This window comes from Melozone crissalis, unplaced genomic scaffold (assembly GCF_028551555.1).
Source record: "Melozone crissalis strain CALT ecotype California unplaced genomic scaffold, PUWL_Pcris_2 ptg000096l_1, whole genome shotgun sequence".
NCBI classification, from domain to species: Eukaryota; Metazoa; Chordata; class Aves; order Passeriformes; family Passerellidae; genus Melozone; species Melozone crissalis.
In genome coordinates this window covers 1,595,074-1,618,214 of record NW_026535873.1, presented here as the reverse complement: position 1 = coordinate 1,618,214, position 23,141 = coordinate 1,595,074, and the positions used below count along the sequence as shown (strand labels likewise).

Here is a 23,141-nt window from a genome sequence, read left to right as displayed (position 1 = left end):
TTAGAATTTGCAACTGTCCCATTATCGATGTCCACACATTTCTCATTCACAAGTGCACGCGTCGCCTGCTTGTACCTGACACAAAACACAGTTTTGCATCTCACATGGGGCATCCTGTGGATGACATTGGGAGGGAACTGGAAGGGACAGGAAATAAACTCAAGTGTATTGGGAGAGACTGGTCTGTACTGGGAAGGCCTGGAGAGGCACTGGGGTTAAACTGGGTTGTACTGGGAATAAACTGGGCTGTGCTGGGAGGGACTGGAGGAAGCCGAGTTGGCTCTTCCCACCTCCCATTTGCCGAGTGTCCTGCCATTCACTTCCATCAGCCAATCAGCGGTGGGAATGGAGCTTTGAGGGCAGTGCCTGAGGTAAGTGCCATCTTTTATTTTTGCATACAATTCTCATCATGCCCCACAGCCCATTTGAGCCCCATTGCAGCCGGAAATACAACGCCCGTCATACCCCGCCCTCCACAGAACCCCAGCATCCGCCCCCATCTGTCCCATAATTGTCCCCCAGATCCTCCAGGATCCCTCAATGCCCACTCAGCGCCCATTCGGGAGCCCCCAAAGCGTCCCCAGACCCCCTGAGTGTTCCCAATCCCACAGATGTCCGGTACAGCCACTTCTGGGAATTCATTTCCTCTCATCCCCTGCGGCCCCAGAGCCCCTCAGAACACAGTCCCGCGCCTAAAACTCCTGCTGTGCCCCGTGCCCTAAAGAGCCCGGTTAGAGCTCCCCGAGCTCCCCTCAAGCACTCCCGAACTGTTTAAGTTCCCCCAAGGATCTCAAGTCATGACTCGGATGCAAAAGTGTCCCCCAAGCACCTTCCCGGACCCCCAAACATCGTGTTCAAGCCATTTCTGGGACTACAGCTCCCAGCATGCTCTGCGGTGCGCGTCCAGCACTATTCCAGCCGGGACTTCATCCCCCGTTATGCCCCGCACCCCATCGAGAGCCATTGCAGCTGCGCACAGAACTCCCATGATGCTCCGTGGCCCCGTTAAACTATATGATACCCGCACCTACAACTCCCATGACCCCCTGCCCCCTGCGCCCCAGACAGCCCCGTTCGAGCCCCCCAGGGGCTCGCCCGGACCCTGAAGGGCCCCAGATTCCCCTCCCTGACCTCCAAGGGCCCCCCTTGACCCCCAAGTGCTGCCCTGAACCCTGAACTGTCCCTCAGAATCCCTGAGTGCCCCTCCAAGAGCCCACTCGACTCCCAAGTGTCTTCCATACCCTCAAGTTCTTTCAGAATTCCCTCCCCAGACCCAAAACTGCCCCAAATTTTCCCCAGAAATGTCTCAAGGGACCCCAAAGTTGTGTCTTTTGCCCTGTGTGTGAAAATGATAAAAAAGATGACAAAAGAATTTAAAATAGGACTAATTACCATAAAGAAAGAGAAATCAATAGCACACTGGTCAATGAATTAATGAAGGGAATTGTGTTACTTAGAAACAATGATCAATAATTTTTTTCCTTGCTAAAACGGTATGGATTTTTTAATAAAAATATTAACATTTGGTAATACAAATATAGAATAATACTATTATAAATAAGAAAAATTAGTTATCATTCATTCATTACATTTAATTTTATGGGAAAATGCATAATTTTTTTATGCTTTGGGATGTCATTCTGTAAGAGATGGTCCAAAGATCCCTCATCTGCCTCACAACCGCAAGGACAGAGATTTAAGCCCTCCCCAAGGACTGAGATGACACACTTATAATTCTCACCCAGGGGTGCTGGCCTGACTGGAGTGAGATGTTTGCCATAGGAAGCGGGAGGTTTCCCAAAGGAACCAGTCCTGAAACAACGGGCCCGGCTCACGGCTGGCACTGGTTTGTGCTGTTCAGAACTGGACTGTCTGTACCTGTTCTCAATGGATATTTTCTCCACTGTGCCCTTGAAGTGCCGTCCTTCTCCCCTCCCCACAGTAGATTATAACAGAGCCCTGAGTTAACCAAAGACTTTGAGATTCTCCCCGACGTGACCAGACGGATTTATTGCTGGACCATGAGGATTTCATCTCTCTTTTGGTAGCTATTCCCCAGCCAACCCTCCTTTCTCTCTCTCTCTGTCCTTTATCTCCTTTCTAATCTTTCTGTTACATCTGCTGTGGGCACTCAATAAAAGGTGCATTTGTTTTGATTGAATGTCCCCTGCTGTGTGTCTTTAGGTACTGGAAAATAATGATAAATAAAGTACACAAAGTTCATAGTATAAAATGTAGACACCAGCCCTGGAATGGGGAGTGGGCCTCTGTCTGACCTCTGGTAGGCCAGAGAAAAAATGCCATAGGTAAGAAACAATAAACAACCTTGGAATCCAGAGCCAAAGAATTCAGACTCCTTCTTCGAAACACCGGGCTGGGAAAAAAGGATTCTCAGAATCATCTCTGACCACAGGGAACCTGAGATTGTCCTTCTGGGCTGTCTGGGTCAACATTAGAGTAAATCTGGAAGTTTTGCTTTAGCCTATTAAGCCATGGTGCTGGGGTCTCGGCTTTTTCCTGAGCGCCGTCAAACGCTAACCTGGTATTACTCCCTCTAGGGACTGATTCTTTCATCCCTCTGGTCATCAGGGACCTGTAATCTCTCATATTCCTTCTCCCCTCTTCTTGATTAAGGCCCCAGTCAGGCTCCACTGAAGGCATTTTTTGGTCACCTGGGGGCCCAGGCTGGTCTTCTCGCTCCAAGATTTTCATTCCTTCAGTTCTTATTAATCGAGTCTCTTCTGGGGAAAATAGAATATTAAAGATGGAGTTCAGTTCTCCCCATGTATAAATATTAGGGGCTAAAATTGGATCAGTTTGATTTGCTATTCCATACTGAGTCTTCCACTAAATTTCACAATTCTTTCTTAAAGTTTCTAACTTTGGACGCATTCAAGGGAGCATTTACAAACCAAATCTCACTGGCCACCCCACCCATGGGAACTTCTCTGAGGGGGAACAATTTTTCCACTTTAGCCACTTTGGACCAGGTGTCCCTAGAGGGAGTAATACCAGGTTAGCATTTGACGGCACCCAGGAAAAAGCCGAGACCCCAGCAACATGGCTTAATAGGCTAAAGCAACATCAGCTGAGGAGGCTGACTGGTTAACTTCACTCTTGGGCATGAGATTCTGAGATGTTGTTTGGCTTCTCATTTGTGCTGGGGGAGGCAGAACAGGAACTTGCTGGTGAATAAGGGGTGCATGAGATGGTTGAGGTAAGGGAACAGTAGTGAAGCTAAAGAGAGTAAGGAGAGGGTTGAGGGGAAGATGGTGGAGGTATAACTGGGGTAGGAGGTGGTAAAGGAATGACAGCTGGGAGAGGAGGAGGAACTGGATCCACAGAAAGAGGAATTGGAGGATGGATTTGAGGTACTGCAAGGGTAGGAGGAGGTAAGTGGTCAAGAGAGTCAGCCTTCCCAGCCTCTTGTTCTTTTACTTTCCTAGCTTGCTTTCCCTCTTTTAATTTATAGACTCTTGTATTTTCCTCCTCGGAGGCATAATTTAGACAACAGATCACATTCTGTATGTGATGGGCCTTTTGCAGGAACTTGGGGCAAAAAAGAAGGTGCATCACCTTTGGACAGAGAGGCAGGTAACTCAGGAAATGTTTAGGGATGTTGTTAGGTCATGCAGAAAGAAGAGAGGTGAATGCTTAAGGTTTAACCAGGCCACTTCTGTGAAGGATAATAAAAATGTTTCTATAAATACATTAATGGCAAAAGGAGGTACAAGGACAATATCCATTCATTATTAGGGGAGATATGGTTACCAAATATGTGGGAAAGGCTGAGGTACTTAACACCCTCTTTGCCTCAATTTTCAAGAATAAGTGAAAGTTGCCTCAGTGTTCTCCTGAGCTGGTGGATGGGCACAGGGAGCAGAACAGCCCCCCTGTAATCCAGGAGGAAGCAGCTGGGGACCTGCTGAGCCACTCAGATGCTCACACGTGTCTCTGGGAGCAGATGGGATCCATCCCAGAGGAATGAGGGAGCTGGTGGACGAGCTCCCCAAGCTGCTCTCCATCATTTACCATCAGTGCTGGCTCAGCAGGGAGGTCCCAGAGGACTGGAGGTGCCAATGTGAGCCCATCCCCAAGAAGGGCTGGAAGGAGGAGCTGGGCAACTCCAGGCCTGTCAGCCTGACCTGGTTATGGATGCCTGGCAAGGTTATGGAACAGATCACCTTGAGTGTCATCACAGGGCACCCACAGGATGGCCGAGGGCTGGACAGCGGCCAGGCAGAAAGGGACCTGGGGGCACTGGTGGACAGTAGGCTGGACATGAGCCAGCAGTGTGCCCAGGTGGGCAAAAAGGCCAGTGGCTACTGGTCTGGATCAGGAATGGTGTGGCCAGCAGGAGCAGGGCAGGGATTCTTCCCCTGCACTCAGCACTGGTGAGGCCACACCTCGAGTGCTGTGTCCAGTTCTGGGCCCCAATTAAGGAAGGCCATGGAGGGGCTGAAGCGTGTCCAGAGAAGGGCAACAAGGCTGGTGAGGGATCCTGAACACAAGTCCTGTAAGGAGAAGCTGAGGGAGGGGGGTTGTTTATCCTGGAGAAGAGGAGGCTCAGGGGAGACAAGGCAGTGTCAGGGCACAGGTTGGACTTGATGATCTCCAAGCTCTTTTCCAACCTTGCTGATTCTGTGATTCTCTGGAACTACCTGAGACACCTGAGAGTAAAAATCCATTTTGAATTAGGTAAAATGTCTAGGAGAGGTGAAAAGTCTGTGAGGCCAAAGCTGAAGGGAAAAACTACAGGACAGAGATAGTGAGGAGACAGAGAGAAAAAACAGAAACGACCACAAGGTCGATCTGCCCTGACCTACAAATTCTTTTGATGAAGAGGAACTGGCGATAAATGTTATGCGGAATGAATATGTATGAACCTATTGTGAAACTGTATGCATATGTATTTGGAAGGGGAGAAAAAAGGAGACCTGAAATCCTGAGAGGTACGCATGCCTTTTAAGGAGAGCATCCTCCGCATGCGTCTGGCGCCGTAATAAACATAGCAAGCTTTACAACTTTTATAAAGTTGTGAGGTTTCTTCTTTTCTCCGCAAAACATTATGGCGAGCCAGTCAGAAGTTCTCTGTCCCCGCAGGGGCAGGGGGGATAGGCGGACCTCCAAGGCGCACCCTAGGATTTTTTTCCTGGTGGGGCTCTGCTCGTCTCGACTTGCCTCCTGCGAGGACAGACAAAGACCTGCTGGCCTGCGGAGGAAGATATGGTATGTACTGAGGGACCTCCGGGAGAAAAGAGAGTTAGGGAGTAAATCACTCAGAGACATCTGGGTACAGCTGATGGTGCAGCTACAGTAGAGACAGGGTTCATAGTTCTGATAGGGCAGACCGCTAGCGACCCTAGGCGTGGGTCGGGTGGACCTGTGTATGTATGTATTGGGGGTTCATTGTTCTGACAGAGCAGAGCTGCTGAGCCCATGTGTTTTTTGTTTGTGTGTGTGTGTGTGTGTGTGTGTGTGGTGTCCGGACACTGTGTCGCTGTATGGTTAATGCATTGTGTGGTCAGTGCACTGTGTTTGTAATCGAGCAAGTGTATAAGTGCATGGTGTATAAAAAAGAGTAGATCTACAGTGCCCTACAGTGCGGGGGGGTCAGTACTACCTGTGTTTGAAGCAGCCGGGTGAGGCCTGAGGCACTGGCTGCAGCAGGCTGTGGGGGTAGGGAGAGTTGTGCCCCGCGGAGAAGCGAGTGGAGGAAGGTCAGTGATGGTATTTATTGTATTTAAATGTAGTGATTTGTGTAAATTTGGTACATTTTAACCGTGAGTACGAGCTCAGGGAGTTCCTTTGCCCTGGATGTTTGGACATGATCTCTAGACTGTGTGCTGTTATTTTGATTATGTCCAGGAAAAATTGATGTGAGTAAATGCTGAATTATGGTATGCTGTGTTGTGTTGAGAAGAGTGGGCACTTTGAGAGATATGCCCTTTCCCAGTGATTTTGTGTGGTGATTTTCTTCCACTGCATTGTGGTAATTTGATTCTCAGATTGTATAGTGGTGTTTGTGAAGATTTTAAGATTTTGTTTGCAACAAAAGCAACATTTTACACAGAAGGACTATGGTATGGTGATTTATGCTTAACTACAATAAAGCGAATTAAAGGAATTCCAAGAATTCTCCCCCTCACAGCAATTCAAGCCTTGGCTCTAGTGAATTTGTGATAGAGGTGGGGAGAGTGCATATGTGTCTGTGTCTGTGGGCATATCAGAGTTTCAGCTGTGACAAGCACAGCCTTTTTGCAAGGCAGTAAAACAAGTGTAAGTAGACACAGTGCTTAATTATATTGTGCAAGAAGAGAACTAGAAAAGACTGATATTTTGTAAAGCAGAGTTTAGATAGAAGAGATGAATTAGTTTACCATAGCAACTCTGGACTGGGAACAGCCTGCTGTAGGGATTTAAAGTTCTCTGTAACAAACAGAATAGCCTGCCTTTGCGGGCAATTTTGGGGAGCCTTTGGTGCATCAAGAGGCTGGCACACTGCGTGAGGTGACAGTGGATGTCCCCTGAGCACAGGGACAGCTCTGGCTGCCCTGTTTCCCCAGGAACATGGGAATGACCTGTGGGCAAAAGGTGGATGTGCAAGTATTATTGCACTGCAGTGTTTGTTAGAAACACTGGTATTGCTGTTCTAATAAGCATCAGGGCACATGCCCCAGGTGTAAATTAAAGGTTTCTGATCAAGCTGATTCAGAACCTAAGATCTTAAGGCTCGTGTGTGGAAATCACATCTGATACCTGCTGCCTGGAGCTGTGTGTGTGTAGGAGGAAGACTGAGAAACTACTCTGAAGCTTTGTAAAGAGAAGTTGCAGTGGAAGTGAGATAGGGCAAGGAGAAAGAGATAATGAGAACTGACCAGAGTAAAGAAGTTCCTAAATTAGCCCCTTTTAGGAGGGGCTCACTGGGAGAAGGTTGCCAGTAAGAACAGCTAGGAAAATAAAAAGATTTATAATACTTCATTGCAGTTAGTACTGTTTTAAAATAGGAAGATAAATGGGATAGGGTTTTTTGTATGCTGATATGTCTTTTTGTTTTAAGAAATCACCCAGAATGGCAAAGAGACTGTGAGATCAGACCACCCTCTGGTCTTGGCCCTTGAAAAGGAAAACAAGGCAAAGAGAAAGCAAATCAAACGTGTTGTTCAGCATGGAGCATAAGATAGCAACATATGAAGTCAAGCAGAGATTATCATGCTGAAATGCAAAGCGATTAGTTCACAAAATGAGTACATATGATTTGTTAAAGGCTCCTCCCAAGGAAAGGGAGGAAGGATAAAGATGACCTCCCCAAAAGGGAAGAATTTTAGTCTACACAAGGGCCATATATTCAGTTTTAAATAAAGCTTTAGTACCTGTGGAGAATGTTTATGTTGTAGTGTGGGGAACAACTGAACAACTGGCCAGTCTGAGAAGGCATACTTGTGCAAACCTTTAAAGTAACATGTGTACTATGTGTACTTAGAATCTTTTGTACAATTCGCTCAATTCGCTAAACATTCTCAAATGAGAAAGGTTACTCTGGAGGCAAATGATATAAAGATGTTAGGCTTAACATTAACAGACACTGAAATTAAGAAAGACATTAGTAAGGAGATATTAGAATAAGTAAATAAGTGTTTTCAAGAGTACGGGCCTCTGCTGTACCAGGGAGAGTGAAAAATGCCCCCCATGGTAATCAAGCTTAAGGAAAGAACATAACCAGTGAGAGTTTAGTAGCACCCTCAAAATGAAGATAAAGAAGGAATCAGCCCAATAATTGATAGTACCGGATTGAGGGCTGTCAATAAGATAACACAGAATTTATACCCTGTGGTAGCAAATCCATATACCTTACTAACTTGTTTAACACCTGAGCTAACCTGGCTCACTGTTTTAGGCCTAAGAGATGCCTTCTTTTGCCTCCCTATCAACGAAGCCAGCCAGAAAATTTTTGCATTCAAACACAAGCTCACATAGTCCATGTGCCTGAAGGCTTCAAGATTCCCCACTCCGATTGGAGAACAGCTTTCAAAGACCCAGAGTCCCGGGAAGCTCCACAAGAGGAAAGGAGGCTGTTGCAGTACGTGGATGATCTTCTAGTAGCCACTTGGACGAGGGAAGCAAGAGAAGCCTGGACGGTAAGCCTTTTGAATTTCCTAGGACTCCAAGGACGCAGAGTCTCAAAGAAAAAGGCACAGGTAGTGAAACGGAAGATAATCTACCTGTGGTAAGAAGTGAGTGCTGAGCAGCAGACTTTAAGGCATGGAAGCCCTATGCCAAACCCTGAAACCCCAGACAATGAAAGAACTCCAAACCTTCTTAGGCATGGCAGGGTAGTGCCAGTTGAGGGTTTATAATTATGGACTGTTCCCCAGACCCCTCTATGCTCTTATTGCCAATGGAAACAGAGATCTCCAGTGGACAAGAGACGCCACACGGGCCTTTCACCAGCTAGAGAGTGCCCTCATGTCGGCTCCAGCTTTGAAACTTCCAGATGTAAGTAAAGCATTCTTTCTATTTTTCCACGCAAGGAATTGCCCTGGGAATATTGGCTCAAGACTTGGGTCCATACCAGAGGGTAGTTGCTTACTTGTCTAAGCAACTAGATGCAGCAGCCAAAGGATGACCAGGTTGCCTCAGAGCTGTAGCAGCAGTTGTGCTGAATATTCAAGAGGCACCCAATTCTACCCTAGGAGAAAAATGACTGTGCTAGTGTCCCACACAGTGTCCGCAGTACTGGAAGTAAAGGGTGGCCACTGGCTTTCACCACAGAGGTTTCTGAAATACCAGGCCACCATGGTAGAGCAAGATGATGTAGAGATAGTGGTGACTAATTTTGTCAACCCAGCTTCTTTTCTCAGTGGAATCAAGAAGAAGCAGTACACCATGATTGCCTAGAGACCATTGAAGCTACCTACTCCAGCAGCCCAGACTTAAAGGACACTCCTCCGGACGATGCAGAGACCTGGTTCACTTACAGGAGCACCTACATTGCCAGTGGAAAGCGACATTGCAAAGTTCACCGTGCAGTGACTACCTGCAGAGAGGTAATAGAGTCTGGACCCTTACCAACAGGGACCTCTGCACAGAAGGCTGAGATAAATGCATTGACCCATGCCTTAGAAACAGCAAAAGGCATTCAGAGTTGTGTATGCACATGGAGCCATCTGGAAGGAGAAGGGACTGCTGACCTCACAGGGAAAGAAGAGACAATCCAGCTGCTGGAAGCATTTCAGCTACCTGAAAAGGCATAGTAAGGCACACCAGAGAGTGAGCTTAAAATTGGAGGAAAGAAATGAACTGGCGGATGGAGAGACAAAGAAAGCAGCAAAGGGTGAGGTACAGATTTTCCTCGAAGGTAAGCCATAATACAATAATACTAATCAAAAGGGACGTACAACTGCAAGGGGTGGGCTACCATTGAAAGAGAGCTAGTAATCCCTTCCCATTTTCGTGGTTACTAGTGAAGGAAGGGCACTAGAAAGCACTCTAGGGCCTAACTACTTAAAAACCTTTTATAGAGTGGCTCCTTTCTCGAAATGACCAAGGCTGCGAGTGATGCAGAGTGCATTGAAATGAAGTGTTGACTTTGAAGTAGTAATTTCCACAGGCTTTCTAGAACACACATCTGATTGAAAGAATCGTATCGTTGTCAGGAATTTATATGCCACTATCACTCAGGTGAGCTGATAATGTGATCCTTGCCTCCAGACTAACCCCAGAATACCCCCCGGCCGAAACTCGGTCAGATTGGGAGAGGCCATGGGCCTGTACAGCAGTGGCAAATCAACTTTTCAGAACTCCCAAGGAAAGGGGGGTATCAGTATTTACTGGTATTAGTAGATACATTTTCAGGGTGGCCAGAAACATTCCCCACCAGAACTGTCAAAGCTCAAGAGGTGACCAGATTATTTTTACAAGAAATAATACCACATTTCAGAGTTCCAGCCACAATATCCTCAGATAAAGAATCACATTTCATTTCCAAAATAGTGCAACAGATTAATAGCCATCTGGAGCAGGGAGTTAGATAGCCTGGGGATGATGTATATGTTAAGTCTCTTACAGAGAAGACTTCGGAACCACAGTGGGAGAGACCACTGCAAGTACTTCTCACCACCTTCACTGCAATCAAAATCAAGAAGCAGAATGCCTGGATCCATCACTCTCGGGTGAAGAAGGCCCAGAAGCCCCTTCAAGAGTGACACCAGGAGACAATGAACTGAGACTAAAACTTACTTGGGCAAAATGAGTATATTGCGGTCGGGAGTAATTCATACTTTAGTTTACAGGATTGTTTTGTATGGAATTATAACTGAAGTTTTAGAACTAGAGAGTACCTCTACCCAAAGCAATGCTGAATGGCCTTGGTCCCAGGCATTTAATCAGTATACTGGATCCATGGGAAAACCTTCTGAGATAAAAGAGTTAAACATTTCTACTGTAGTAATCCATGAGAATCAGGTATGTGAGGAGCAAGAATAGCAGGAACAGGAACTGTGGACACTTCAAGGAATCTGAGGAGAAGAAATCAAAGTAAAGTGCTGGGTCATCAATAGGACGGCTTATGAGAGACCAGATGTAATTAGTGTCTGAACCTCCCCTGGTGTATATGAACACCAGGAAGTCTGTGATAACCTAAGCGAATCAGACTGTTGGTGTAATTTCACCTTGATACAGCCTGTAGAAGTGACCTGCCTTTGAGCTCGAATTGCTATCAGACTTTCATTTGAATTCAAAGTGGACACTGCACTCTTTACCACAGCAGGGCCTTATACACCCCATACTAGTTCAGACTCTACCCAAACTCCAAACTTGAACCTAACGTAGTAAAGAATGTGACTGAACAACAGCTATTATTCAATCCAGAATGGTCTCTCAAATGTGTGGAGTTGATAATGCAAATTAACATCTCAAAAATCCAACCAGCCTGCTCCTCCTTCCTAAAAATTTCCTTTGAGGTCTGGACAACATGGTTACAAAAACAGGCATATCTCAGGAGCAGAACAAGAAAGGAAGGAGCCAGCTCTCCTGGTGCCTAAAACCAGGAACACCAGGAAATCAGTTTCCTTAGGTCATTTTCCAAGCTGGTTGGCTGAACACTCAGGCAATGGCTGGTAAAGGGTGCTGAACTGCAGGTGGTGAATTAACCCAAGCAAGGAAGGTGATTTTCTTTATTTATAGCTATCCCTTTTCCTACTGAGATTTGGATCAGTGATTGTCCCAGTCTGAGGCGGTTGGATTCTGCTTAAAAGAGGTAGAGAGAGAGACCCCCCCTCAGAGCTCAGCAGCAGGCTGTAGGATTTTGAGCATCACTTTTGTGCTGAGTGTTTCAAGCAGCAGAAACCTGATCCCAGTTTCTTCTGAGGCACTGCAATGAATTTAGGCTCTTCTCTCAGATTTCCCCTTCATTATTTACTTGAGGCTTGGACCTGAAGCTAGGGGCAAGGTGGGTGAAGTTTTGTAGACCAGGGGAGACATTCCTGCTTGCCACACATCTGGGAAATCAGGTGCTTTGGAGGGGGGAGGAGAGGTTAGATTCCCTGAGGTCTCTACATTTCAGAACAAACATCTGCCTCAAGTATGACCTAAACCTCTGTCAGATATGCTTGTGAAGTGTGTCTGAATTTGCAGTGTGAGCCCAGCACATCCCTCTGGCAGGGAGGGATGGTCATGGACAGAAAGCAGTTCCTGTTCCCCATAACAAACATCTAACTGGCATATTAGGGACAAGATTAGGAGTTTTAAATGGAATTGATTCAGAAATACTGATGAATAAACTGGCCACTGCAGCAGGTAGTCTAACAAAATTGAAGCAACCCTTACAGGCATCTCTATTGGCATTAGGAACTAGCCAGTGGCAGATTTCAAAAGTACTGTCAAAGTGGGAAATGGCCGGGGACCAAGACTACAAGCTAATAGTAGAAGCACTTAGTACAGTTCAAGATAACGTGTCTCTAGCCTTCAGTTGTATACAAGCACAGTTATGGGTGCAGGCAACAGCAGCTCTGATCATACGGGAAGGGACTGAAGGTAATTTTCCAGCTGAAATTCGGAAGATTGTGTGGGATAATGCAATTGATTTTGAAAGGAAGTTTCAATCCTGGTGGACTATGGTGAATTTCACCTATGATCCTGTTTCTAATATGGCCACTGCCTTTGTGCTTACCATACGTAATGCCCAAGATGTGTGTTTGGACACTGAACAAGAGTATTTGCCACTTTGAAATTCATCCAGTCACTGACCAGAAAACTGTGCTCGTATATACAGGAAAAGGGTGTATGCTTGAGAACTGCTTGTGCTGCTGTACAAATTGATAGCAATGATGTTATTCTGTCTAGTAGAAACCATTCTAATTTCTGTATTTGTAATTTTGTTAAGATTATTGGGTGTGATTTTTCGTATTTGGTACCAGTAACATCCCACCAGCTGATTAAAGCCAATTACACAATGAATCACAGACTACCACCTCCCCCTATTGGGATGAACCTTACATTAGTGAAACAATTAATTAAGCACAAAGACCTACTGGAAGTCTTGAAAGAAATCCAAGAAAGTGGAAAGAAAACCTTAATTACTGTCCAACATGATACAAAGGAGATAACCAGAGTTCTACAAAGAATAAAACAAAATATGGATCATCACTGGTGGGATGTGATCTTTGGGTGGTCACCAACTGCGAATGGAATCTTTAATAAGTTGTGCCACCCCATTGTAGTTTTACTAATATTAGTTGGGATAAGTTTAGGATTATCTATTACATTGTTAATTTGGAACTGTAGAATGCTACAACGAATAGCTGTACTAACCTCTTTGTCAAACGTACATGGTGAAGCGTTAAAAGACACTTATTGTTGTGGAGGTTTTCCTTAAGTAAAAGAATTTACTTATTTCCTAGGAAAGGGGGGAATGAGACAGAGTGGGGATCCATTCTGAATTAGGTGAAGTGTCTGGAAGAGGTGAGGGGTCTGTGGGGCCAAAGCTGAAGGAAAAGCCGCATTCCAGAGACAACAAGGAGACAGAGAAAGAAAAACAGAAATGACCACAAGGTCAATCTGCCCCGACCTAGAAATTCCTTTGATAAAGAAGAACTGGTGCTAAATGTCACGCGGAATGAATATGTATGAACTTATTGTGAAACTGTATGCATATGCATTTGGAAGGGGGATAAAAGAAGACCCGAGGTCTTCAGAGGTACGCATGCCTTTTTGGGGGCGCTTGTGTCCGGCGCGCATCGTAATAAAGGCATACCAGGCTTTACAACTTTTACAAAGTTGTGAGGTTTCTTCTTTTCTCCGCAAAAGAGTAGGGACATTTAAAGAACATGCCCTTTTTGGAGCTTTGCTCTGAGGGAGAGAGGAGGGCTCAGTCAAGGACTACGCTCTTTCTGGAGCTCTGCTAAAAGGGGTTGGGAAAGGGGCGTGTTCTTTGGATTGTGGAGGAGAGCTGGAATTTGAACTCTGCTGGGAAAACGACTTTGTATTTTTGATAATTTGTAAAAAACAATGACATGTTTCACAACGTCTTTTTGCTTGTGGGGACTAAACTGAAGAACAGCTAATGTTAGGCTGAGAATTTAATTTTTTTTTCTTTAATAACAAAGAAAACAGATCAGGAGGAGGAGTACGAGGAGGAGGATGAGGAGGACGACGATGAGGAGGACGAGGAGGATGAGGAGGATGAGGAGGAGGAGGAGGATGAGGACGAGGACGATGAGGAGGACAAGGAGAACGAGGAGAAGGAAGAGGAGGAGGACAATGATGACAACGATGAGGAGGACGAGGAGGATGAGGAGGAGGAGGAGGAGGATGAGGAGGAGGAGGAGGATGAGGACAAGGACGAGAATGATGAGGAGGACGAGGAGGATGAGGAGGATGAGGAGGAGGATGAGAATCAGGAGGAGGAGGACAAGGACAAGGACAGGGAGGAAAACAAAGAGGAGGAGGACGAGGACAAAGACAAGGATGAGAACGAGGAGGAGGAGGGAGAGAAGGAGGATGAGGAAAAGGAGGACGAGGAAGAGGATGAGGAGGACGATGACGAGGAGAAGAATGAGGAGGTTGAGGATGAGGAGGAGGAGGAGGAGGACAGGGAGGGCGAGGAGGAGAACGAAGAGGACAAGGAGGAGGAGGAAATGGATGAGGACGAGGAGGAGAACAAAGAGGAGGAGGAGGGGGAGGACGAGGATGAGGATGAGGAGGTGGAGGACAGGGAGGAGGAGGATGAGGAGGAGTAGGATGAGGGGGAAGACAAGGAGGATGAGGACGAGGAAGACGAGAAGGACAAAGAGGAGGACAAGGAGGAGGAGGAGGAGGACGAGGAGGAGGACAAGGAGGAGGATGAGGAAAAGGAGGACGAGCAGGAGGAGGACGAGGCGGAGAAGGAGGAGGAGAATGAGGAGGACGAGGACGATAATGACGAGGACGAGGAGGAGAATGAGGAGGTTGAGGATGAGGAGGACGAGGGGGAAGACGAAGAGGAGGAGGATGAGCAGGATGAGAAAGAGGATGATGAGGAGGAGGACAAGGAGGAGGACGAAGAGGAGGAGGAGGAGGAGGAGGAGGAGGACTAAGACAAGAAGGAGAAAGAGGAGGGGGCGCAGGAAGACGAGGAGGATGAAGAGGACGAGGAGAAGGACAATGAGGGCGAGGAGGAGGACATGGTGAGGGAGGAGGAGGAGAGCAAGGAGGACAAGGAAAAGGACAAGGAGGACAAGGAGTACGAGGAAGATGAGGTGGAAGAGGAGAACGAAGACGATGACAAAGAGGAGGAGGAGGGGGAGGAGGAGGACGAGGAGGACGAGGAGGACGATAACGAGAATGAGGAGGAGAATGAGGAGAGGGAGGAGGAGGAGGACAAGGAGGAGGAGAAGGACAAGGACAGGGAGGACAAGGACGACAAGGAAGACGAGGTGAAAAAGGAGGACGAGGACGATGAAAAGGAGGGGGAGTACGGGGAGGGCAGGGATGAGGAGGACGAGGAGGAGGACGAGGAGGAGGATGAGGAGGAGGAGGAGAAAGAGGCGGATGACGAGGAGGAGGAGAAGGCGGAGGATGAGGCAGAGGAGGAGGAGGAGAGCGAGGAGGAGGAGGAGGAGGTGAAGGAGGGGGAGGCCAGGGACGAGGAGGATGAGGAGGAGGAGGACAAGGAGGAGGAGGACAAGGAGGAGGAGAAAGAGGGGGATGAGGACGAGGAGGAGGACTAAGAGGAGGATGACAAGGAAGAGGAGGACAAGGAGGAGGAGGAGAAGGAGGAAGGCAAGGACAGGGAGGAGGAGGATGAGGCAGAAAAGGATGAGGAGGACGAGGAGGACGATGACGAGGATGAGGAGGAGAATGAGGAGGTTGAGGATGAGGAGGACGAGGAGGAGGACGAGGAGGAGGACGAAGAGGAGGAAGATGAGGAGGAGGATGAGGAGGAGGAAGACAAGAAGGAGGAGGAGGAGGATGACGAGGGGCGGAGGAGGAGAATGAGGAGGACGACGAGGTAAGGAGGAGGATAAGGAAGGGGATGACGAAGAGGAGGAGGACGAGGAGGAGAATGAGGAGGTTGAGGATGAGGAGGATGAGGAGGAAGACAAGGAGGGCGAGGAGGACGGGTTGCAGGAGGAGGAGGACAGCGAGGAGGACAAGGACCATGACAAGGAGGAGGAGGAGGTGGAGGAGGGGGAGGCCAGGGACGAGGAGGACGAGGAGGAAGACGAGGGGGAGGACGAGGAGGAGGAGGAGAAAGAGGCGGATGAGGACGAGGAGGAGGACGAGGAGGATGAGCAGCAGGACGACGAGGGAGTGGAGGAAGAGGAAGAGGTGGAGGAGAAGGAGGAAGACAAGGACAGTGAGGAAGACGAGGAGGAGGATGAGAAGGAGGAGGAGGAGAAAAAGCAGATGAGGACGACGAGGAGGACGAGGAGGATGAGCAGGAGGATGAGGAGGAAGCCAAGGATAGGGAGGAGGAGGAGGAGGAGGAGAAGGAGGAGGAGGAGGAGGAGAAGGAGGAGGACGAGGCGGAGGAGGAGGAAGTGGAGAAGGAGGACGATGACGAGGAGAAGAATGAGGTGGCTGAAGATGAGGAGGACGAGGAGGTGGACAAGGAGGGCGAGGAGGAGGACATGGAGGAGGAGGACGAGGCGGGGGACGAGGAGGGAAGCGAGGAGGACAAGGACAAGGACTAGGAGGACGAGGAGGAGGAACACAAGGAGGAAGAGGAGGAGGAAGAGGAGGAGGAAGAGGAGGACAAGGAGGCCGAGGAGGAGGATTAGAAGGAGAAGGACGAGGCGGGGGAGAGGGAGGAGAGCAGGGAGGACAAGGACAAGGACAAGGAGGACAAGGAGGACGAGGCAGATGAGGAAGACGAGGTGGAAAAGGAGGACAAGGATGAGGACGATGACAAGGAAGGGATAGAGGAGGAGGAGTATGGGGGGGACAGGGATGAAGAGGACTAGGAGGAGGACGAGGAGGTGGAGGAGGACGAGGAGGAAGACGAGGAGAATGAGGAAGACAAGGACAGGGAGGAGGATGAGGAGGAGGAGGAGGAGAAGAAGGAGGACAATGACTAGTACGAGGAGGAGAATGAGAAGGTTGAGGAAGAGGAGGACAAGGAGGGTGAGGAGGAGGACAAGGAGGAGGTGAAGTAGGGAGAGGCCAGGGATGAGGAGGACGAGGAGGAGGAGGAGAAAGAGGGGGATGAGGACGAGGAGGAGGATGAGGAGGACGAAGAGGAGGAGGACGAGGAACATGAGGACAAGGAGGAGGAGGAGGAGAAGGAGGAAGGCAAGGACAGGGAGGAGGACGAGGAGGAGGAGGACGAGGAGGAGGAGGAGAAAGAGGGGGATGAGGACGAGGAGGAGGATGAGGAGGACGAAGAGGAGGAGGACGAGGAACATGAGGACAAGGAGGAGGAGGAGGAGAAGGAGGAAGGCAAGGACAGGGAGGAGGACGAGGAGGAGGAGGACGAGGCATTGGAGAACGAGGAGGACGAGGAGGATGATGACGAGGAGGAGAATGAGGAGGTTGAGGATGAGGAGGACGAGGAGGAGTATGAAAAGGAGAAGGAGGAGGAGGACGAGGAGGAGGAAGACGAGGAGGAGGAGGAGGAGGAGGAATATGACAAGGAGGAGGGCAAGGAGGAGGACGATGTAAGGAGGAGGATGAGGAAGTGGACGAGGAGGAGGACGAGGACGAGGTGGACGATGACGAGAACGAGGAGGAGAATGAGGAGGTTGAAGATGAGGAGGACGAGGAGGAGGACAAGGAGGAGCAGAAGGAGGAGTAGGAGGAAGAGGACGAGGATGAGGATGAGGACGAGGACAAAGAGGATGACCAGGAAGAGGATGAGGAGGACGAGGACGAGGAGGACGAGGAGGAGAACTAGGACAAGGAGGACGAGGAGGGGGTGGAGGAAGATGCTGAGGATGAGGAGGAGGACAAGGAGGGCCAGGAGGAGGACAAGGAGGAGGAGGAAGAAGCGGGAGAGGGGGAGGAGAGCGAGGAGGACAAGGACAAGGAGAAGGAGGACGAGGAAGACGACGAAGACAAGCTGGAGGACATCATCAGCCCTTGTTCTTTTGGGTGACTTCAACCTATCAGACATCTGCTGGGAACTTAATACAGCAATAAAGAGGCAGTCCAGGAAATTCTTAGAATGTATGGAGGACAACTTTTTGTTGCAGCTGGTGGGTGAACCCACCAGGGGAGGGACTATGTTAGATCTGCTGTTTGCAAATAGAGATAGGCTGGTGGGAGATGTGGTGGTTGGAGGTCGCTTGGGGCAGAGTGATCACGAAATAATAGAGTTCTCAATATTTGGTGAAGTCAGGAAGAGAACCAGTAAAACTCTTGCATTGGACTTCCAGAGGGCAGACTTTGGCCTGTTTAGGAGACTTATTTAGAGCATCCCTTGGGAAGCAGTCCTAAAAAACAAAGGAGTTCAGGAAGGGTGGGCATACCTCAAAACAGAGATCTTATGGGCACAGGAACAGACCATCCCTGTGTGCCGAAAGATCAGTCAACGGGGTAAACGTCCAGCCTGGCTGGGCAAGGAGGTTTTGGAGGAACTTAAGAATAAAAAGAGGATGTATCAGCGTTGGAAGAAGGGTCAGGTCTCTAAGGAAGTATTCAAGAAGGCTGCTAGAGCATGCAGAAAAAAATTAGGGAGGCCAAAGCTCAGTTTGAACTTAGAATGGCAACTTCTGTAAAGGATAATAAAAAATGTTTTTACAAATACGTTAATGGTAGAAGGAAAGGTAAGACCAGCCTTTGTTCTTTATTGGACAAAGGAGGGAACTTAGTATCTGAAGATGAGGAAAAGGCAGAAGTGCTTAATGCCTATTTTGCCTCAGTTTTTAGTGGGAAGATGACTTGCCCTCAAGACACCTGCCTGCCTGGAGTGGTTGATGGTGACAGGGAGCAGAATAGTCCCCCCATTATCCAAGAGGAGGCAATCATAGAACTACTGAAATGCTTGGATATTCATAAATCTATGGGACCAGACAGGATCCACCCCAGGGTAATGAGAGAGCTGGCAAACGAGCTTGCAAAGCCACTCTCCATCATTTACCAACAGTCCTGGCTCACTGGTGAGGTTCCGGATGACTGGAAGCTGGCCAATGTGATACCCATTCACAAAAAAGGTGCAAAGGAAGATCCTGGTAATTATAGACCAGTCAGCCTGACCTCAGTACCTGGAAAAATAATGGAACAGTTTCTATTAAGCGCCATCACACAAAATTTACAAGATGGCCAGGGTATCAGACCCAGCCAGCATGGATTTAGGAGGGGTAGGTCATGTTTGACCAACCTGGTCACCTTTTATGACCACCTTTTTTGACACTGTCTCCCACAGCATTCTCCTAGACAAACTGGCAGGCCGTGGCTTGGACAGGAGCACTCTTTGCTGGGTTCAGAACTGGCTGCATGGCCGGGCCCAGAGAGTGGTGGTGAATGGTGCTGCATCCAGCTGGCAACCAGTCACCAGTGGTGTCCCTCAGGGGTCTGTGCTGGGGCCAGTTCTGTTTAATATTTTTATTGATGACATGGATGAGGGTTTAGAGTCCTTTATTAGCAAATTTGCAGATGACACTAAACTGGGAACGTGTGTTGATCTGTTAGAGGGACAGAGGGCTTTGCAGAGGGACTTGGAACGGTTGGATGGATGGGCAGAATCTAATGGGATGAAGTTCAACAAGTCTAAGTGCCGAGTCCTGCACTTTGGCCACAATAACCCCCTGCAACGATATAAGCTAGGAACGTTGTGGCTGGACAGTGTTCAGGTGGAAAGGGACCTGGGGGTGCTGGTTGACAGTCGGCTGAACATGAGCCAGCAGTGTGCCCAGGTGGCCAAGAAGGCCAATGGCATCGTGGCCAGTATCAGGAACGGTGTGGCCAGCAGGAGCAGGGAGGTCATTCTTCCCCTGTACTCAGCACTGGTCAGGCCTCACCTGGAGTATTGCGTCCAGTTCTGGGCCCCTCACTTTAGGAGGGACGTTGAGATGCTTGAGTGTGTCCAAAGGAGAGCAACGAAGCTGGTGAGGGGCTTGGAACACATGCCATATGAAGAATGACTGAGGGAGCTGGGGTTGTTCAGCCTGGAGAAAAGGAGACTCAGGGGTAACCTTATCACTCTCTTCAACTTCCTGAAGGGTGGCTGTGGTGAGCTGGGGGTCAGTCTCTTTCTCCGGGCAACAACAGACAGAACAAGAGGACACAGTCTCAAGCTGCGCCAAGGGAGATATAGGCTAGAATTAAGGAGGAAGTATTTTACAGAAAGAGTGGTCAAATACTGGAATCATCTACCCAGGGAGATGGTAGAGTCACCATCCCTCGAAGAGTTTAAAAAAGACTGGATGTGGCACTTGGTGCCATGATCTAGTTGAGGTGTTAGAACATGGGTTGGACTCGATGATCTTAAAGGTCTCTTCCAACCTAGAATTTCTGTGATTCCGTGATCCTGTGAGGAGGAGGACCAGGACGATGAGGAAGAAGACAAAGAGGAGGACAACGGGGATGAGGAGCACAACGAGGAGGGCACGGAGGAAGAGCTGGTGGACGAGGAGGAGGAGGAGGAGAAGGAAGAAGAGGAGGAGAAGGAGGACGAGGAGGAGGAGGAGGAAGATGATCAGGAGGAGGAGGAGGAAGACGAGGACGAGGACAAGTAGGACGAGGAGGATGAAGACGAGGCGTATGAGGTGAACGAGCATGATGAAGAGTACGAGGAGGATGAAGAGAACGAGGGGGACAAGGAGGAGGACAAAGAGGAGGAGGAGGAGGAGGAGTAGGAGGAGGTGGAGTTGGAGGTGGAGGAGAAGGACAAGGACGAGGACACGGAGGACGAAGAGGAGCAGGAGGAGAAGGAGAAAAAGGAGGAGGAGGAGGACGCAGAAAAGGAGGACGAGAAGGACGAGGACCATGAAGAGGAGGAGGACAAGGATGAGGAGGACAAAAAGGAGGATGGGGACCAGGATGAATAGGAGTAGGATGAGGAAGAGGAGGAGGAGCAAGAGGAAGACAAGGAGGATAAGGATGAGGAGTACAAGGAGGACAAGGACGAGGAGGAGGATGAGGAGGAGGACAAGAAGGAGGAGGAAAAGGAGACGGAGAAGGGGGAGGCCAGGAAGGAGGAGGACGAGGAGGAGGATGAGGAGGAAGAGGACGAGGAGGAGGAGGAGGATGAGGAGGACGAGGAGGAGAATGAGGAAGTTGAGGAAGAGGAGGACGAGGAGGAGGACAAGGTGGGGGAGGAGGAGGAGAGCGAGGAGGAGAAGGACAAGGACAGGGAGGACGAGGAGGACAAGGAAGACGAGGTGGAAACAGAGGATGAGGATGAGGACGATGAAAAGGAGGAGGAGGAGGAGGAGGGGGAGTACGGGGAGGGCAGGGATGAGGAGAACAAGCAGAAGGACGAGGAGGAGGACAAGGAGGAGGATGAGGAGGAGGAGGAGAAAGAGGTGGATGAAGATGAGGAGAAGGACGAGGAGGAGAATGAGGAGGTTGAGGATGAAGAGGACGAGTAGGAGGATGAAGAGGAGGAGGAGGACGAGGAAGAGGAGGAGGACGTGGAGGAGGAGGAGGAGGTGGAGGAGGAGGAGGAGGATGACAAGGAAGAGGACGAGGAGGAGGACGATGTAAGGTTGAGGATGGGGAAGAGGACGACGAGGAGGAGGAGGACGAGGAGGACGATGACGAGAACGAGGAGGAGAATGAGGAGGTTGAGGATGAGGAGGACGAGGAGGAGGATAAAGAGGAGGAGGAGGAGGAGGACGAGGAGGAAGAGGACGAGGAGGAGGAGAAGGAGGAGGAGGAGGGAGAGCACGAGGATGAGGATGAGGACGAGAACGAGGAGGATGACCAGGAAGAAGACGAGGAGGAGGACGAGCAGAGGAGGAGGAGCATGAGGAGGAGGAGGATGAGGACGAGGAGGAAGAGGAGGAGGAGGAGGAGGAGGACTATGACAAGGAGGAGGACAAGGAGGGGGTTGAGGAAGATGAGGAGGATGAGGAGGAGGACAAGGAGGGTGAGGAGGACAAGGAGGAGGAGGAAGAGGCGGGGGAGGAGGAGGAGAGCGAGGAGGACAAGGACAAGGAGAACAAGGAGGTCAATGAAGACAAGCTGGAGGAGGAGGACAAGGACGATGACAAGGAGGAGGAAGAGGAGGAGGCGGAGGAGGAGGAAGCAAGGGAGGAGAAGGACGAGGATGAGGAGGAGGAGGATGGGGCGGATGAGGACGAGGAGGAGGAAGAGGATGAGGACGAAGGCGAGGAGGACGAGGAGGAGGAAGACAAGGAAGAAGACGAGGATGAGGAGGACGAGGAGGAGGAGGCGGACGAGGAGGACAAGGACGAAAATGACAAAGAGGAGGAGGAAGACGAGGACGAGGAGGAGGACGAGGAAGAGGAGGAAGAAGACGACGAAGAGGTGGAAGACGAGGAGGAGGAGGACGAGGAGTAGGATGAGGAAGACGAGGAGGACGATGAATAGGAGTAGGACAAGGAAGAGAAGGAGGAGCAAGAGGAAGACAAGCATTATGAGGATGAGGATGAGGAGTTCAAAGAGGACAAGGACGAGGAGGAGGATGAGGAGGAGGACAAGAAAGAGGAGGAAGAGGAGGCAGAGGAGGAGGAAGAGGAGGAGGAGGAGGAGGAAGAGGAGGAAGAGGAGGAGGAGGAGGAGGAAGTGGAAAAGGAGGACGAGGACGAAGACAATGAAAAGGAGGAGGAGGACGACGAGGCAGAGGATGACGAGGAGGATGAGGAAAACGATGACGAGGACAAGGAGGAGAATGAGGAGGTTGAGGATGAGGCGGACGAGGAGGATGACGAGGAGGAGGAGGACGAGAAGGTACAGGGCGAGGAGGAGGAGGAGGAGGAGGAGGAGGAGGAGGAGAAGGAGGGGGAGGAGGCGGACGAGGAGGAGGATGAGGATGAGGAAAAAGAGGAGGACGAGGGGAGGAGGAGGTGGACAAGGAGAAGGACATAGAGGAGGAGGAGGACAAGGAGGAGGAGGAGAAGGAGGACGAGGCAGAGGAGGAAAAGGAGGAAGAGGAGGATGACGAGGAGGAGGAAGAAGAGGATGAGGAGGACGAGGAGAACAAGGATGCAGAATGCAGGGTGGTGTAGGACGAGGTAGAGGACGACGAGGAGGAAAAGGAGAAGGAGCAGAACGAGCAGGAGGATGACAAAGAGGGTGAGGAGGAGGATGAGGAGGATGTGGAAGAGGAAAAGGGGATGAGGAGAAGGACGAGAAGCACGAGGAGAATGAGGACAAGGAGGACAAGAAGGACAAGGAGGATGAGGATGAGGAGAAGGAGGAAGTGTGGGAGGAGGAGTTGGAGGAGGAGAATGAGGAGGACTAGGATGAGGAGGACGAGGATGACGTGGAGCAGGAAAAGGAGGAATAGGATGAAAAGGAGGACGAGGTGGAGGAGTAGGATGAGGCTGATGAGGGCAAGGAGGAGGACAATGAGTGTGAGAAGGATGAGGAGGAGGAGGACGCAGAGGAGGAGGAGTAAAAGGAGGATGAGGAGAAGGAGGAGGAAGACGAAATGGAGGGGTAGGAGGAAGAGGAGGAGGTGAGGAGAAGGACTAGGAGGAGGAGGAGACGAGGAGGAGGACAGGAAAAGCAGGAAGAGGTCAAGGAGGAGGACGAGT

General features: G+C 49.6%; 1 protein-coding gene across 1 annotated transcript in view; it reads right to left on the bottom strand.

Moving 5' to 3' along the window:
• Window positions 1-21,722, bottom strand: part of LOC128947319 (uncharacterized protein DDB_G0271670-like) — a gene marked incomplete at its 5' end in the record, with an annotated part of 51,399 nt that extends 29,677 nt beyond the window's left edge. Inside the window, 4 exons of the mRNA XM_054291572.1 lie at window positions 14,724-14,806; window positions 16,002-16,059; window positions 17,375-17,457; window positions 21,657-21,722. Coding sequence (XP_054147547.1) covers window positions 14,724-14,806; window positions 16,002-16,059; window positions 17,375-17,457; window positions 21,657-21,722 — 290 coding nt within the window. The remainder of the gene's footprint in view (window positions 1-14,723; window positions 14,807-16,001; window positions 16,060-17,374; window positions 17,458-21,656) is intronic.
• Between the last annotated feature and the right edge of the window lie 1,419 nt (window positions 21,723-23,141).